The sequence below is a fragment of the Hippoglossus stenolepis genome, chromosome 9 (assembly GCF_022539355.2).
Source record: "Hippoglossus stenolepis isolate QCI-W04-F060 chromosome 9, HSTE1.2, whole genome shotgun sequence".
Lineage (NCBI taxonomy): Eukaryota > Metazoa > Chordata > Actinopteri > Pleuronectiformes > Pleuronectidae > Hippoglossus > Hippoglossus stenolepis.
In genome coordinates, this window is record NC_061491.1 from 14,697,546 (window position 1) to 14,715,355 (window position 17,810).

The window sequence follows — 17,810 nt, forward strand, 5'->3', positions numbered from 1 at the left end:
GGATTTTATTTAATTTTTTTAATTTCAATTTAATTTTATTTAATTTCACTGATCAGTGTGATAATTATGTTGTTGTAACATTGTCCAATTGACACAAAATTGCTCACGCTACATCAGAGCCCCTACTTGAACAGATCTATTAGTCTGGCAACAGGATGTAAGCTTTGTTTTACAACTATCATTCGATTTACATAAAATGTTCACAGTGTGATAGCGTGGACCGTAATGAGCAATTAGCAGGCAAGGATCGACATCGCGTGATGGACGCAGGAAGTGAAGCGTTTGCCCTTGCCGCAGTGCGCAAAATGCATGCAACGTGGAGACGTGCGCTTGGTCATTGATCGCTCTCTCCACTAACCGCAACAGGCTTCAAAATGCGTGTGCTCGGGCCCGTTAGTGCTACAACGTAGCCCTAGTTACAAATGTGTTTCTGTTTTATTTTAATTTGCCTTTAAAGACCCTATTGCCATGTGCTTTGCATTACCCTAAACACTAACTGCCATGTAATATAGTATAACATTATCAACCAAAAATTGTATGCAAACTTCGATACACAAATTAAATGTGAAAAAAATGTGTTCAAGATTAGTATCTTGAAATATACCTCAGACAAATATACTGTACTTTTACAAACGTTCTCTGCTGAATCTATCATGTATTTAAACGTTCAAATATGTTTTTATGACCTACAGCTACTGAGGATTTGAGGTTCAAACACCTCGCATGACAGGCTTTTCTTTTCCAGCAGACATGTCATTATTAAATTATTATGTTACTATTTTTCCAGACACTCAACCCCATTTTCTTTTGTCTGACACCTTTCCTCATTTCTGGGGAAATGGAGAGGGGAGGGAGAGGGGAGAAGAGGAGGGCAAACACATGCAGGCCTTCAGGGAACAGCTGCTGGCCTCCAGAACAGCTCTGTGCTCAGCTGGAGCTGGGAGGGGAGCTCTTTGAAAAGTGACAGCCTCATTTTACTGGAATCGACTCCTCTGCCGTCCTGCAGCGGATCACACTGAGCAGAGAAACTGGAACACTTTACTTTGTACAGCTGAATTCAGGAAGACTCTGTTTTGCTGCTTAACACTAGTTGTGGGACACTGTTTGATATGATTAATTTCACAAATCTTTTCTAACCCAGGGAAAACAGAACAGGGCCAGAATAGTGACGTAAAATCGCTGCAACAGGTCCAAATGCACCGAATACATAACAAACCAAGAGGCGTTTGAGCAGGAGTCTCTCCCACACGTGACCTATGACGTGAAAATTATCCGATTCCTTTTTTTCCATGTCTAAGGCCAAAAGCAGACAAAGAGCACTCTATCCTCCCCAACATCTAAACACATGATCACACAGTCGCAGCGGCACAGTGGATAACAGTGAGATCCTCTGTCATTATCACTGGAAAAACAGGTCAGCCAATAACACGGCTTGATGATGCACTGGCTTAGTGAGAAGATGGAGACGTTTACTCTTTTAAAAATAAAAATACAGAGACAAAAGTACAGTTTATATATTATTTTTAATAAGATAATAATATGATATGGTTTCCAACCGTGAACAGATTATGAACAACGGCAGCGGAAATGACAAAGATATAATTTATGACCATGTATCAAAACAGTGAAGGTTCAGCATGTTGACACCAGCAGTCATGAAGGCACACTGCACCCAAATGATCCTCACAAGCCTCTGCAACGCGCACACACACACACACACACACACACACACACACACCAATGAACTCTTTAGTCTCAGAGTATGGAGCTTTAAAGGTGAACATGTCCATGAAATCTTTTCTGGAAGCTGCAAAAGCCAAAAATCTTTTTGAGTATCAACATTTTTAAACTGGGACACGGATCATGAAAGAAACACGCACAGAGTGGACTCAGTAATGATATAAGCTGCGAGGACATTTGGGAACATGACGTGAAGAAAAACAGGCAACTCATTTTACAGTCCAATCTAGATAATCAGACGGTAATAATGAGGGAAAACAGAAGGCAGCAAATGAGACTTTCCCAAACGGGACAGACACTTCAGTTTGAGCAGAATGTTTGTTAAACAGGAATAACAAATAATTACACATAAAAGGTGGTCCTAAAAAAGTAATGGCAACAACAGAAATGAGTGGATTGTTAATGACACACAATAAAGGCGTAAATGATAGAAAGACACAGTGGTTAGTCCCAAATGTTTTGCATGAACACATTTATACAGCGTGTAGAGCCCTTCCATTACCTCAGTGTATCTAAAGCTGCGTTCAGACCTGCACTAAACTCCACATATTCTCCTGAAATTATCCAGAGGGGCTGTATGTGAAAACACAAATGTCAGAGACAGTTGCTCCGGACATTCTCTGGAGTTTTTCCTGCCAGCCCCTCGAGTTAAATGTCCGGAGAATGTCCGAGTGTTCCCGTGTGAGAATACAGCAGGAAAAGGTCAGGAGAAGTTAGCACATGCAAGTAAGCGTGTTGATGACGTTTCTAACACGCAACAGTCGCATCACTGAACAAAACAAAAAGAACACAAATATCTCAGGTTGAAATAGAGGAGTCATACACAAAAATGTCAACTGGGAAAGACAACGAGATTCAAGAGCTTTTGACGATAAGGGCAGATTCCTGTATTAAAGTGCTATAAACAAAAACATGCAGTAGAATCTATATATTACGTCCCCACGTGATCTACCCGGAAGCCAACACTCACCTAAACATCGTGGAGATTTTAATGTTTTCTGAACGCATCTGACTTGGTCAATCTCCTGCTGCGTTCTTCATATGGCAAAGTCCAGATAACGTCTGGAAATTATGTGGAGTTTAAGGCTGAAGCAATAGTTGAGCAAGCTGATCGACTCCATTAGAGGACACTCATGAAAGTATTTACAACTATACAAGCAATTGGTTATTCCTATAGTCTGACATACTGTACATTATCATCTACTTCAAATTCTATTAGAATTTACAGTGCAGAAGATTTTACAGTAGATACTAGGATTCATGTCTGCTCCATGATAAAACACAGATCTATAAACTAGAGTAACTTTAGATTACTTCAATGGTGAAATAAGGTGCTCTAGTCCCACACCATTCTACTTTAGCGACCAATGTCTCTTTAACTTAGTATTTACCATAGGAATTTCAATTTTTTGTGTTTCTTCATATTCAACTCTAAGTTTCCCTCAGCTGTCTGTGTCTTTCTCATTGGGCACCACTTCATAGCATTCCATCTTTACCACATACATGCACTAAACCTTTTTAAAGACCTCACACAAGCACTTTCCCTTCTCTTTCATATGAACATCTGTGAAATCTTTCATCATTATCTTGCCTTAAAAAGGTCTTTTTTTTATAGTTATATAGTCAGACTTCCATTAATTATTAAGTTATTTTCCTTTCATGCTGCAGAAGCTGAAGTTCAGTTCTGTCAGTATGTTTCTTTATTTTTTTTCAGAACGTTGAGTCAGAGCAGCACCTTTCATCTATGGGCTGTTCCACGTGGATTCATAAGGCTGGATCAGGGCTGCAAGGTGAAGGGTCAGGCAGGGGAGGAGTTCTTCTCGCTGAGCAGACTGGGTTTGGGGTCTGGTCTGTGCGGTTTGTGCTGAGGGCTGCTGCGAAGATTATCATCCATCTAGAAACAGGATGTACGGTTAAGTCAGAGCACACATGCATGAGCAGAAATATAATATGACAATGATTCAAAAGATATGCACTGTTTATGTAGTTACAGTTGAGACTGAGACCAGTTCAATGCAACCATGAACCCATAAAGAGAAAAGAAAGGGAAAGCAGAAGCACCTTTTCTATTAAGTTGGACTCTTTGTTTACAAGCTGAGTTAGTTTCTGCAGGTTTGCATCCATTGTTTCCTGAACAGGCGGGGGAGGACCTGGAGAGAGAAGAACCAAGGGGACACCCGCAGAAGGAAAAGGAGAATACAGAGAATAAGTGTAACGGGAAGAGTACTAAATGTTTCAACACCCAAAAATGAAGAAAATAAAAGAGAGCAAGCATGCAGGGAAACACAGATGAAAGGAGAAGGAACAATCTGGAGAGGTTAGTAAGTAGTTTGTGTGCAAATGTAAAAATCCCCTGTCTTTATCAAACTGTCATCAAAATGTGAATCGCTCCAGTGTGCAGATCTTACAAGGGCGGTCCGAGCTGAAGTACACTGCGAGGATGGTGTCACAGAAGCACATGAGGTTATCCAGCTGTTTGAGGTGGCTCTGCAAAGGGCTGCTGGGAAGGTTGGCTTTAATGAGGGGGGCCACGAAACCAAAAACGTAGGCATCCAGACTGGTCGGCCTATAATCACAAACACACATGTATACAAATACAAATTCATGTGACTGATACTGTCAGTGAGCTTCATGAAGCAATAAATTACAATTGATCATATCGTCTAAATGAATCTTTATTCCTTATTTATAAAGAAAGAGGACTTGTTCCATCTATACATCAAAGTGTGGAAAATTGTTCCTATACCAGTAAAAAATAATCAAACATCCAAATCAATACTTAATTAATAAAAAGAAATGACTCCTGACCACAAATTTAATTAAACAGGAAACACTTGCATCTCAATTTTTCAAGCTTTTTCATTCATTCTGTTTTCCACTTTGCACATATTCGGGATGTACAGACGTGGTCTTACAGACGCATTAAACAACTCACGAGTTGCCGAAGAAGTAGTTTGCTGTCCCCAGTCTGTACGAGAGGAGATTCAGGCACTCTTTAGCATCACTGTAGATCTGAGGCACAGACAGTGAGAAAGAGTCAGAGTTGTATAAAAAGACACAGTTGACACAACGTGACGCTGATGAGTCAGACACCTCAGTATTTACCTTCCCCTCCACCTCAGTGATTCTGTGTAGAGGCGCCTCTCCTTTGGTTAGAAGGATGCGGGAGAGTGCGGTGTTGGCATGGCGACAAGGGACCAGAAAGTTAAGAGGGAATGGCGAATGTGAAGCAAACCACGGCCGTGTCAGATTGGCGTAGTTTTCTGCATCCACCCAGAACGTGTGCAGCTGTTGGACACAGAACAGAAACATTATCATGACTCACTAATTATATGTTTGACTGGATAACAAGTAGAAGTAGAGGAGCGATGGTTTTACCAGAGCTGGTCGCAGTTTCTCTTCGAGCAGGGCGATGTAAGCCATGGTGTCTGCTCCCTGTCTGGCTGTCAGCTCATAGTCTGCGTTATACCTCTGGAAAAACCATAACAATAACTGTCGAGCCATAAATCCTGTTAAATGGGTTCGGGTACATGATGACCAGGTGATGGACGGACTCTCACCTGTTTCCTCAGGAAGTTGAGTATCTGTGATGGTTCTTGAACTACAGCGTCTCCACACAGCAGCTCTGGGACTGTTGCTGCAGGTTGAATAAAAACGATAGTCAAGACAAAGCTTGAGTTATTCAACATTGTATTTGTGTGTTATTTTGCGTTATAGTCAAATCATAGAACTCTCCACCCACCACATGTAATTACCACATGGCATTCTGACCATGTTTAAAATGTCTTGTTTTATGAGAAGTTGCTGCCCACCTGTTAGAGTCTTCCATGTCCAGTCTATAGGAGAAACTGTGACTTTTGCCCCAGCAAACTTTGAGTATGCCTGAAAGAAAACACACACTTGAATCAGAAAAGATACAAATAGAAACAACAGTCAGTGGATTTATGATTTAAAAAGTCAGTTAGAATGGAACTACTGGTTACTGGAAAATAACGCTGGGTTTTATATTGTATCAATGTCGTAATGCAGCTGAATGTTTGCAGAGGTCATAGTACCACCAGGAGGAATTTGACACAGTTTATAGCAAGAAACACAAGCAAACAACAAAGAAAGACATCAAATAATGTTTATATTGTAATATATTTTACTGAATCAGTTAGAGGTTTAACTAACAAATAATTTTAATAGATATAATGATAATAACTAAATATTTTTAGTATTAGTAGTAAAATTGTAAATCACAATGTTCAGAAGACCGAGGAGACTTCTTGAAATGTCTAATTTTGTCAAAACCCAAAGATGTTCAGTTTACAATAATATAAACCAGAGAAAAGCAATAAATCACATTGGTGAAGCTTGAGCCAGAGGATTCTCAAAGGTTTATTTGCCAGTAAATATCAAACAAACGCCTTGTCAGCTTTCTGAAAAAAATACTGATCGTTGATGTGATTTACATTTTCAGTTGTTCAGTTTAACTTCCTGTTTTCTGAGATTCCTTATCGTCACATATTGAACCTGGTTTCTATCTAACACGTCCAGACCTGTCGCTGACAAAGTTTGATATGTTTCATTCTAAAATCAATATCAGCTTGTTGTCAATAAACCAAAGCAAACCAAACATCACGAGTGTCACTAAATAACTAAAGTCACTAAATGGACAGTCCTTTAAATGAGCGGCGCCACCTGGTGGCAAGAGTTGTCACTGCATGTATTCACTGAGGAGCACTATGGTAAATAGACAGGAAATAACTTGTCTGTTCACTTTCTAATCAGGTCACTGCACCGATCCCAGTCGATAGATGTCCAGCGAGAGAGTGAGTTCAAATGTATAAAGACTGGAAATGAAACTGGGTGTAAACTGACCTTGAAGCCACTAAAGCTTTGTTATCAGACACAGCGACATGACGGAGACACAGAGGACAGAGCAAACAGGTGTCACATGCAACTGTGACATTATTTACACGATCATCCTGCACGTCAACGCACCAGAGACAAACTGCACAGGTTAGCATGGAAGCTAACCAGAGATACACAGAGACACACTGCACAGGTTAGCATGGAAGCTAACCAGAGATACACAGAGCAGAGAGCGGAGAACCGCTCGTTTTAAAAACACGAGCGGACATAATGGACATATTATTATTAATGTTGGGTGAAAACGTTACCAGAACTATGAGGGACTCGGAGTGGACAGAAGGTAAACCCCAGTCTCCTCCCCAGCATCTCAGCTCCATGGCAGCCGCCATGTTGGATTCATGGAGGGGGGCGTGTGACGTCAGAGCCTGCAGAAGTGAACGAAAAATCAGGTGAAGAAATATTGTTTTAAAATCTGCGTCTATAGAAGAAAAATTAAAGAAACAATTTATAAAACTTATAAAATAAAACTCAATAGAATTAATAAAGCGGAAATATGTTAATTAAGATATATTGTAAAAACCAGAGGGAAAGAATCATGTGAAAAAAGGGATAGATGAAGAAGATAAAGTTAAGAAATATTATCATAGTAAGAAAACAACACCTGATCAAATCAGGTGAAAAAATGTAATTAGTTAAAGTGAATAAATATTGTTTGAAAAATCACTTGATCAAAATAGGTGAAAAAACAAATATGTTAATATTTTTCCTGTCAAGAGGAACTGTTATATTTATAGTGTCCTTAAGGAATAATAAAATCACCCACGTTTGACTTCTGTTATTCGATAACGGCCCTTTACTTGACTTTAGGGCTCATAAAATGTTCAGTCATAGTGAGGTAATCATACAGGAATGAGGCACAGCAGGTTTATTAGAGAGAGAACCCAAAATAGTACATGTAATGAGAAAGAACCGCATCAATGAGAAAGTATGGTCCAGTGCTTATAAAACTCCAGAGCAGCCAGTAAAACACCATGTGGTCAGACTGTTTCATCAGCTACTGGATCCCGGATCAAATCAATGATGAACTCTCAATCTCAAATTTGTATTCACCGAATCAGGAATTGTGTGTCTTGCTCTATAGTTAATGAAATAAACATGTCAGTTTATTTTTATGTGGCTCAAAAAACTACAAAATTGCCTTAAAGAACTTCAAGATGTGTGTGTCAGACATTACATTCTGTACAAAAACAAAACCCTCACATACTCGGTATATACCTGAATATCAGTTTCAAGCTGTTTCTTGCCAAGTATTTGTTGTTACTACTTGTTAGTGGTATATATATATATATATGAATTAGAGGTTAGTTCCTGATTTGCGTCTTGTTCCTTTCCTCCTTCCTTGTTTACTTCCTGGGAAATTATAAAATGTCATAGAAATACAAAAGCTTGGTGACTCATATTTTAATTACAAGAATTAAACTCAATGTTGTTTGATTTTATACATTTTGATACAACATGCCTCCATTTATATTTGGATCTCAGTGTTAAATAGTAATTTTCCTTTATTTGTGTGTGTTTTATGTCTTTTCAGCAGCAATAACATGACGTCCTGGAGCCGACAGTCAGACTGCTGAAGGCTGCCAGGTGTTTGGCCAGACACAGACCAATGTAAGGGGATAATGCACTGAGGGATGGTAAACGTCTCTGTTGAGATGTTGAAATCGTTTGAAGAAAACTTTAAGATGAGTAGCAGACATCAGGAAAGGTTCCCAGGCTTAAAGTCTGTAGCCCTGTCTGTTTCTCCTTCCCCACATTCTTCAACAGATGGAATTTAGCGAAGGGTTGCTGGGGCATTTAGAGCAAATTCAATCAGATTGAATTATAACTAAAACCATTGGCCTGTAGTTATACAGTTTAACTGACTTACTGAAAGTGAGCTATAGGAGATGATGCACATCTTTGACATAGGTTAATGCTGTTTGTGAGGAGCGGTTGCAAACTGGAATCCGGGTTTCCTCCCCTGAGATCCAGGAAAGATCCATTTCAGGCATTTTTAGAGTTGGCTCAGTATATACAGACTGATTTAGAGCATTTTTATGGTATCATATCACATTACATTTGCAACGAACTGTGGACACAAAGGACTTATGGAATAAAAGTTTATCTTGACTCAAATAGAGCCATAAATAAATGGAGAAAAAAACCCCTCATATTACAATATTATAATCAATGCAGCAGTCTCACAATCCTTTTTTAAAGAATAAATTACAACCTGTTTTATGTTAAAATTGACTGTCTTACTATTTCTAGAATGTTTATTCAGCTTTTATTAACTGGTATAATGTACAACTTATCATTTAATTGGGCGATAGTAGCAGGGAGACACTCCCCCAGACTAGTAAAATAGTCCCTGTGCCACTGCCACAACAGTAGCATACGAGAACACTCCCCTTTACTTTGCCTCTGGCCCCCCCAGAAAAGCCATCTCACTTCTGCTGATATTTTGCTTCAAATTCTGGACTCGTCCATCCTTCTGCGCCCGTGATTTTCTTTATTGATCCACAGGAGGAAATCGACATCTTTCTTCAGAAACCCAGCTTCTGTTGTGGTGTGTCCTGCTCTGCAGCACTGATGATGTGTGTGTGGGCCCGAGCAGCAGCTCTGTCTCTGGTGCTGCAACAGCTGGTGCTCACTGTCTCAGCTGAAGGGACCGGTAAGTACTGGCTCCTCACCCTGCTTCTGGAATACATTAGACACAGTGTGTTTCTTTGTGCTGTGCATGTTGAAGCTCTATAAACTTCATTTCCTCGAAATTCCCCCATTTATATAAGACAACCTGTCGTCTGCTTTTGTTGATTTGTTCTGGAACGAAATCAACCTTTTGGGATTTTTAAATTAGAGTTAGAGTTTTCAATCCAGGATCTACGCAGTGTGACCTAAATGAGATGGCGAAAACAACAACTGACAAAGTCCATGTGCTAAACCCTTGATTTGCCTGGAATCCACACGCACTTTTTTCCACACAATTTCCTGTCACTGCGTATTTTTCTTGAATTCAGCTAATGGCTGTGTGCAAGTGTTTTGAGTGTGCATGTGTCTGAGTGTGAGGCGGTGGGGGCTGTTCCAGTGGAAAGAGTTTACTGCTGCTCCTCTCTGGAACTCCCATCTACCACTCTATAAAACACAGCAGGATACAAACATGAACACACACACACACACACACGGGTGCACACACACAAATATGCTGTCACACTTAATAAAGTGCCACACTACTCAGCAGTAGCAATGGAGAGTAGACTCCAGGCCACAGCCGTCAAGACACAAACTCAGAAATGTCTCTTTTCATTCTTACAAGAAAAAGTCAGCACTTCTTATAGTAAAACCAGTGTTTTCAGTTGCTGTGCTGAATATTCCACGCCGCTGACTGAACGTTATTTTTAACAATCCTCTCCTGTGTCAGTCTACGACCTGCTGGCGTCTCCGGACTGCCTGCCCGACCTGCTCCAAGGGAAGCTGAAGAGCAAAGGGCAGGACGAGGCTTTCCTCCTCTCCTCCTTCAGGCTCCACAACAAGGCCCCCACGTCTCTTTTCAGTGTCATCAACCCCAAAGACAACACCAAGTACCTGGACTTCAGTGTGCAGGCCAAACTAAGCAAGGGTGACTTATCAAACAGCCACACACACGGCACTATCAGCTATTTTAACTTGTTCACTCTTTATTTTCTGTCCACTGTCCTTCACTCCATTTTTATTTCTTGCCATCTGCAGTCACCATTCGTTACCTGAGGACCGACGGCAGATTTGGCACAACCAGTTTCAACCACGCCTCCCTGGCAGACGGCAGAATTCATCATGTGATGCTACATGCCAGGGGTCTGCAGCGTGGTCCACCTCGCCTCAACATCTACATAGACTGCACACTGGCGCACTCTCTGGATGATCTTCCAGCTGCGTTTGGGTCACTCCCGCCGGGTTCTAACAAGGTGGCTCTGAGGACGCTGCAGTCAAGTGGACAGGTGAATAGCCAATTTATAGTGTCTCTATATTATGCTGCAGAAACTGAATATACTGCTTGGAAACAATCCTATAAATTACAGCATTGGGAAATATGAATGAATGGACCATATCTTAATAGAGTTCTGGTAAATTAATTTCATCCTTACTACTGTTTTCTTCTTTGTTTTCAGAATGAACTGACAGACTTCAAGCTGGTGACAGAGGACACCATAGAGAACGTGGCCACTTTGCAGGACTGTAGTGTGGAGCACAGTGAATCTGTGCATGTGTTGGGTGAGGACATTTTTACTTAAACCTGATAGATGTCAGAGATTTAAAGATATTGCCTCTCATACAGCGGGTCTGCCATCATGAAAAGTGGAAATATATTTACCACTCTTACATGAAATATCTCTTAATGTTGAAGGTTTGATTAGTGATGTAAAGAATCTGTAATTCTGATTTGTGACATCCCCTCAGGTTTCCAGGGAGGCAGGGAGGAACAAAACCAGGCCACCATGGAGGAGCTGAAGAGCATGTTGACTGAGCTGAGGGAGATGCTGCTCAAACAGGTATAGCCCACACACAGTTCACCTCCCGATGGAGAACGAAACACACAAGAACAAACACTGACATTGATCACAAGGTTAGGAAAATCAATTAAAGACATTGAACTTGCTATGTCACCCTCTTTGCTAAAATTGATAGTGATAAAAAAAATGGTTAGATTAGCTTGGTGGTAAAATCTAAAGTTTGTTTGTCTGTTAGTTTGTATCATTACATAAAAACTACAAAACGAATTTCCACGAAAACTTGGTGGTAGGAAAGCTTTGAATTTTGGTGCAGATTCGGATCAGGGGTCAGATCTAGGAATTTGCACATTCTTTAACATTGGGAGAGAAGGCGTTTTTCAATGTTTTCCTAGATTTCTCAGAGAATGATTCATGGAGTTTGATGGAAAAAAATCTGGCATATTTAGGGGACTGATATGTATGAAATTTGGTGCAGATCAAAACAAAAATCTGGATCCAGTGAATTTAATTCTGGTCACATGAGAGGACTGGACTGCTGCCTTGTTCTTAGGTTTTATTCAGCAACAGACACCTGAATAAATCACAAATCAGACCTCCACCTCCGCAGCAGACAGAAGTGAATGACGAAAAAAATAGGATTTCTTAGGAGATTTTGTATCAAACAGAATCCCAAGGCTGTAATACATGTTTAAAACTCATCACCTCGGCAGACACACGTTTTATAGCTTTTCATAACCTCATAATCTCATTCAGATGTCACTACTCATTGAAAAAGTATTATTTGGCTCTATGAATAAACTGTATGCTGTGGGTACATAAAATATTTACCCAGGTGATAGTTCTACACCCTGTTTCTTTCTGGTTCAGATTAAGGAGACAACTTTTCTGAGGAACACCATCGCTGAGTGTCTTGCCTGTGGTAAGCAGTATATAAAAAACTATTCATTTACCATAGTCTGACGATGCTGACAAAGTGACATTTCATGAAGGGGCTTATGTTTCTCTATTTGTGCCAACAGGTCTTGGGGGTTCTCCAACCAACACTCGTCCACCTCCACCTCCACCTCCAGGTCCAGTGCAGGATGTCATGCAGCCTCGTCCTCTGACTCAGTGTCCACCTGGAACCTGTTTCAGACAGAACATGTGCATCCGCTCAGAGTTGGGGGATTTCCACTGTGCCCCATGTTCGGATGGATATACAGGAGACGGGGTGCACTGTGATGACGTAGATGAGGTATCGTTTACATACATATTTATCGTGCATGTGTCTCTGCAGCCAGTACGTGGAAGTTCCACTCGTTAACGTTTGACCAGCTTGTGTTTTGTTGTGTGTTTTAGTGTCAGTTTAAGCCATGTTTCCCTGGTGTCCGGTGTGTGAACACTGCTCCTGGTTTTCGCTGTGAGAGATGCCCTGAGGGTTATACTGGACCAGAGATAAACGGAGTGGGAGTATCCTATGCTAAATCACACAAACAGGTAAAACAGCAAAAATGAATAGACTGTATATAAGACATTCATTCTGTTCGATCTATCCCTGCTGATGATTCATAATCATTATTAATATTATTATTATTATTATAAAAATAATGTGATACAAATAAATGATCCTTTTCTTCAAACTTTATTTACTCTTCGCCCCAGGTATGTGAGGATATAGACGAGTGTCTGGGCCCACCTGAGAATGGAGGTTGCACTACCAACTCCCACTGTCACAACACCATGGTAAGTCCTCTGAAACTGGTGCATGGTTATCATCACACTCTCCTACAGCGGACGTTCAGAGGCTATATCCCGTCATCTGACTCTGTCCCGTCCTCATCAGGGCTCCTTCCGCTGCGGCGAGTGTAAAACTGGGTTCACGGGTGACCAGGTGAATGGTTGCCAGGGCACCAGGCTTTGCCCCAACGGTAAACCCAACCCCTGTGACGCCAACGCTGAGTGTGTTGTGCTGCGGGATGGTAGCATCAGCTGTGTGGTAAAAACCCTGAGGCTTTACACAGAGGCCTCTGCATCACAAATTGTGCTGTTCCACATTAGATCATGTACACAGAAGGTGATGCTGTCCCTCCTGTTTGTGCCTGTGTTGTTTAGTGTGGCGTCGGCTGGGCAGGTAATGGCTACGTGTGTGGAAAGGACACAGATATTGACGCATATCCTGACATAAAGCTCCAGTGCAGAGACAACAACTGTAAGCAGGTACTCATTCCTACACCCGCTCTCCTCTCATGCACTTCATTCATTGTTATATTCAAACTTAACACTGCACACGTGTTCCCCCAGGACAACTGTGTGTTTGTGCCAAACTCTGGCCAAGAGGACGCAGACAGGGATGGGGCGGGTGACGCCTGCGATGATGATGCAGACAGCGATGGCATCATTAACATAGATGTAGGTGACTTCTCAAGTTTTATGAATGCTAGTCTGTCGTATGCATTATAGAGTGAACCTCTTTTTTTCTGTCCCAGGACAACTGCTGGCTCGTTCCTAATGTGGACCAGAGGAACAGCGACAACGATGTCCATGGTGACGCGTGTGACAACTGCAGAACTATAGACAATCCCAGACAGACAGATACAGACCAGGACGGGCTGGGAGATGAATGTGATGATGACATGGATGGAGACGGTAAGTGCATTAGTTCGTATTTAACGGCCAAATGTTCATTATGTCGTCATAGTTCTGGGGTGGTTTAATTACAGGGAAACGCTGCAGCAGCTGTCACTTTTATAAATGGCCACAGTGGCTGAATAAAGTAGGGTGGTCATCATTGTTGGAGGATTAGTAACAGGACCATTACTGCTTTTATAACATTAATTAGAGCTACCGTGTCCAGGAGGGTCATCCAAACGTCAGCCTGTCTGGACCGTACTGTCCAGACCTGGAAAACGTCCTCCTCGTCATTTTCTGTTTCCAATTCACATCCTCTGCCAGCCTGGGCTTACAGAGAAATAACTCAAGCATCAAAAATCACAAGCCCCAGTAGAAAACTGCGTTAAATGTTAAAATGTTCCAACTGGAATCCCAAGTGTTGTTTTCTCACATACTTCACTTGATCTCTCATTTCTTCCACTGGAAACAGTTTGCAGGTCTGGCCTGTGAGCCTGTATGTTTACCTTCACATGCTGACGGCCGCTGCCTGTTTAAACTTTGCTCTGCTGCTGCTTATCACCCCAGGCTCTCGTTTGGTTATGTCTTTAGCTCTCAGGGCTGGATTGCTCAGTGCTTGGTCACGTCTGTCTCCTCTCTAAAAGCATTTTTCCATGGTGAGCCTTTGCCAGGCATTGAAGGCCACTGGAAACTATTTCACCTTCCTCCCTGACAAACACTGCCATCTGCTGATGCATTTGACAGACTGTTTCTCCAGGCTGGGCTCTGTCATGCTTCTTTTTAAATGTTCCTGTCAATGCTTTTGCACATTAAGTTGAAATTAAAGCCACTCGGGTGTTTATGTTGTCAGACTTGAAGAATATTCTCGACAATTGCCCACGGGTCCCCAACCCAGACCAGAGGGACAGAGACCATGACGGGGTGGGGGATGCCTGTGACAGCTGTCCTGATATGGCCAATCCTAACCAGGTAACAAACCAAACAACAACCTGAAAGTACACCTCAGTTTACCTCTTTAACAGCCTCCTTATGAAACCACTTTTAAATTCACTAGATTCAGACTTTTATTTTCATATCTCCCAATGTTAATGAAAAAAAAAAAACCTGAGCACCCTGATCCGGATCCAACCCAAAATTGAATGGGTTCCTCCTTGGGTCATGTCCCACCCCTTCACAAAATTGAATCGAAGTACTGTTTGCCGTTATCCTGCAAACTAACAAACACACACAAAAATAACCTCCTCTGTGGAAGTAATAATCTGCTGTCATACCTCTGATCAACAGTGTCTGTTTTGTTTACCTGCAGTCGGACTCAGACGACGACCTGATTGGAGATAGCTGTGACGACAACATAGACAGGTAGAGCCAGGCCACTCTCATGACCTGTGGTATTGTTATGTATAAGATGTCCAATGTTATGTCATTATTCTCACCTGCACAAACTATCCTTTGTCAGTGACGGGGACGGACACCAGAACACAAATGACAACTGTCCCACAGTTATCAACTCCTCTCAGCTGGACACTGACAAGGATGGAAAGGTTTGAAACTGTCTCTTTATTCATCCTTACATTAATCAATAAGTCATCTCATGTATGCTGACATATCCTGTAAATGGCTGCGTTTACAAAGTGTCATACTTTATTTTGGTAGGGAGATGAATGTGACGATGACGATGATAATGACGGCGTACTGGACAACGAAGACAACTGCAGACTAGTTCCCAACCCAGATCAACAGGACTCTGACAGTGAGCATCGGTCGCTGTGTGTGTGTGTGTGTGTGTGTGTGTGTGTGTGTGTGTGTGTGTGTGTGTGTGTGTGTGTGTGTGTGTGTGTGTGTAGAATTTGCCGCTGTGAGGTTTTTTGAATCATGGCCTTGTCACTTTCAGACAACAATGTTGGAGACGCATGCGAAGGGGACTTTGACAAAGACAATGTCATCGACATCATCGACCTCTGCCCAGAGAACGCTGAGGTCACGCTCACCGACTTCAGAGCCTATCAGACGGTCGTGCTGGACCCAGAGGGCGACTCCCAGATTGACCCCAACTGGATGGTTCTCAACCAGGTGAACTGCAGCTTCCATTTGTGAGCCACCTGCTTGTTTGAGAAGCACCTGAACTGCAGAGGCTTGTCTAATAAAGCAATTTATTCCTGAGGTGTTCTGTAGAAAGATTGGATGGCAATGGATAGTAAGATTTGATTATCATTAACTTTAAATGAAGCAACAACATATGACATGACAGCACAAACAAACTCTCTCTCAGGGCATGGAGATAGTGCAGACCATGAACTCTGACCCTGGACTTGCTGTAGGTACGTACAGACACCGTCATACTTATTATTTTCCTATTTTCTTCACTGTGCTCTTCCCTAACCAGCACTGCTGTGTCTTCCTTCTCCGCTGTCCACATCTACAGGCTACCAAGCGTTCAGCGGGGTCGACTTCGAGGGAACGTTCCACGTGAACACGGTGACAGACGACGACTACACAGGCTTCATCTTCGGCTACCAGGACTCCTCCTCGTTCTACGTGGTGATGTGGAAACAGACAGAACAAACCTACTGGCAGGCTGCGCCCTTCAGGGCTGTTGCAGAGCCGGGAATACAGCTCAAGGTGAGGGAAGAGGGCCACGTGTGTCTGTAGATCATCACCTGTTGTCAGTATTAATTATTCCCCTCTCATCTTTTGTGGCTCTTCAGATGGTGAAGTCGGAGACAGGCCCAGGTGAGCATCTGAGGAACTCCCTCTGGCACACAGGGGACACCACCGGGCAGGTCCGTCTCCTGTGGAAAGACCCAAGGAACGTTGGCTGGAAGGACAAGGTTTCCTACCGCTGGTTCCTCCAGCACCGACCACAGGTTGGATACATCAGGTACAGACACACACACCATCACTCAGACACATACACCCCGTTCAGACCTGTTCTTAACATCTGTCCTGAGCGATCTGATCACTACTGGACAGCAGATGACTATTGATGGGGAAGAAATTGAAGTGATAGATAACTACAAATATTGAGGATTAAATAATAGCCCATCATTGACCATCTATCTATCCATATATCCATCTATCCATCTATCTATCTATCCATCCATCAATCAATCCTGTGTGAACAGACTAACTGATTTCCCCTCATGTGTGCACCAGGGCTCGTTTCTTTGAGGGTTCAGACCTGGTGGCTGACACAGGCGTGATAATTGACACCAGTATGAGAGGGGGACGACTGGGAGTGTTCTGCTTCTCTCAGGAAAACATCATCTGGTCCAATTTGAAATATCGTTGCAACGGTGAGTGACTGCAGGTTGAGGAAGTCCCACAAATGCTTCATAAGCTTCAGCTACGCCTTATGACTTTCTTCCCATTTCTCATCTCCTTAGACACAATTCCTGCCGACTACCAGGATGTCAGTGCCTAGGGCACAGAGTGAAGCCAGAGAGGGAAGTGATCCTTCAGGGAGACGACTGGAGCGCTGCTGAGAACAAGGATTAAAGAAGCAGAGCTGCACGGCCGAGAGCAAAGAGTTAGAGACCATGAGCTGAAACTGAATGATGAATTTGGGAACATGCTGTAGTCGTGATTTTGTGTCGTTAGAGTGATGGTCTTCACGTGAGGCATTATATACTTATCTTTAAGTTAGTGTGATGTAACTGAAGCCAGTATATTCTTGTATAAATACAGGTTCTGTATATGTCTTTGCAATATCACCTTCAGTTTTATCAGCATTTTATGAAAACTGTATGAAAAGAGGCAATACTGTGTTTGGATGAAAATACAATAAAATGCAGCAATTCACAAAAATCAAAGCAAGCTCTATCATTTTTTGTGCCTCAGCGCCAGTGACAGCCAGTGGCCAGAGGCATTATATATTCAGGTTGTCCATCTGTTGTTCAACATTCAGTTTGACTCAAGGATGAACTGATTTGATTTTGATCGTCAAAGGTTAAGGTCGCTTAACAAATGTGCAAAATGTGCATAACAAAGCACATTTTGCCATGTGAATGCAAAATTTCAGGAACACCCTAAAGGAATTTCTTTAAATTTGGAAAAATGTTAAGTTGAATTCAGTAATGA

At 42.1% G+C, this 17,810-nt stretch overlaps 2 protein-coding genes across 4 annotated transcripts; one reads left to right on the forward strand and one right to left on the reverse strand.

The window, feature by feature from the left end:
- Positions 1 to 1,504: 1,504 nt before the first annotated feature.
- mtx3 (metaxin 3) lies at positions 1,505 to 7,015 on the reverse strand. 2 transcript variants are annotated; one of them, XM_035165552.2, is made up of 9 exons: positions 6,906 to 7,015; positions 5,553 to 5,622; positions 5,301 to 5,377; positions 5,119 to 5,211; positions 4,846 to 5,028; positions 4,676 to 4,752; positions 4,149 to 4,306; positions 3,802 to 3,890; positions 1,505 to 3,634 (listed from the first exon to the last, which is right to left on the reverse strand). In XM_035165552.2, the coding sequence occupies exons 1-9, from the start codon at positions 6,984 to 6,986 to the stop codon at positions 3,539 to 3,541; spliced, it is 924 nt and encodes a 307-aa protein (XP_035021443.1). In that variant the 5' UTR covers positions 6,987 to 7,015; the 3' UTR covers positions 1,505 to 3,538. The 2 variants fall into 2 exon arrangements, with proteins under 2 accessions (XP_035021443.1, XP_035021444.1); XM_035165553.2 differs by lacking the exon at positions 3,802 to 3,890.
- A 2,003-nt stretch (positions 7,016 to 9,018) lies between these two features.
- Positions 9,019 to 17,541, forward strand: thbs4a (thrombospondin 4a). Of its 2 annotated transcripts, XM_035165513.2 has the most exons (23): positions 9,020 to 9,310; positions 10,058 to 10,255; positions 10,366 to 10,613; positions 10,785 to 10,887; positions 11,074 to 11,165; positions 11,994 to 12,045; positions 12,146 to 12,360; positions 12,465 to 12,602; positions 12,768 to 12,848; positions 12,949 to 13,101; positions 13,218 to 13,322; positions 13,407 to 13,514; positions 13,592 to 13,751; positions 14,584 to 14,702; positions 15,040 to 15,092; positions 15,190 to 15,274; positions 15,387 to 15,483; positions 15,625 to 15,803; positions 16,003 to 16,051; positions 16,156 to 16,352; positions 16,439 to 16,611; positions 16,887 to 17,026; positions 17,117 to 17,541. In XM_035165513.2, the coding sequence occupies exons 1-23, from the start codon at positions 9,229 to 9,231 to the stop codon at positions 17,152 to 17,154; spliced, it is 2,865 nt and encodes a 954-aa protein (XP_035021404.1). In that variant the 5' UTR covers positions 9,020 to 9,228; the 3' UTR covers positions 17,155 to 17,541. The 2 variants fall into 2 exon arrangements, with proteins under 2 accessions (XP_035021403.1, XP_035021404.1); XM_035165512.2 differs by having other exon boundaries at positions 9,019 to 9,310; positions 13,218 to 13,514.
- Positions 17,542 to 17,810: the final 269 nt, after the last annotated feature.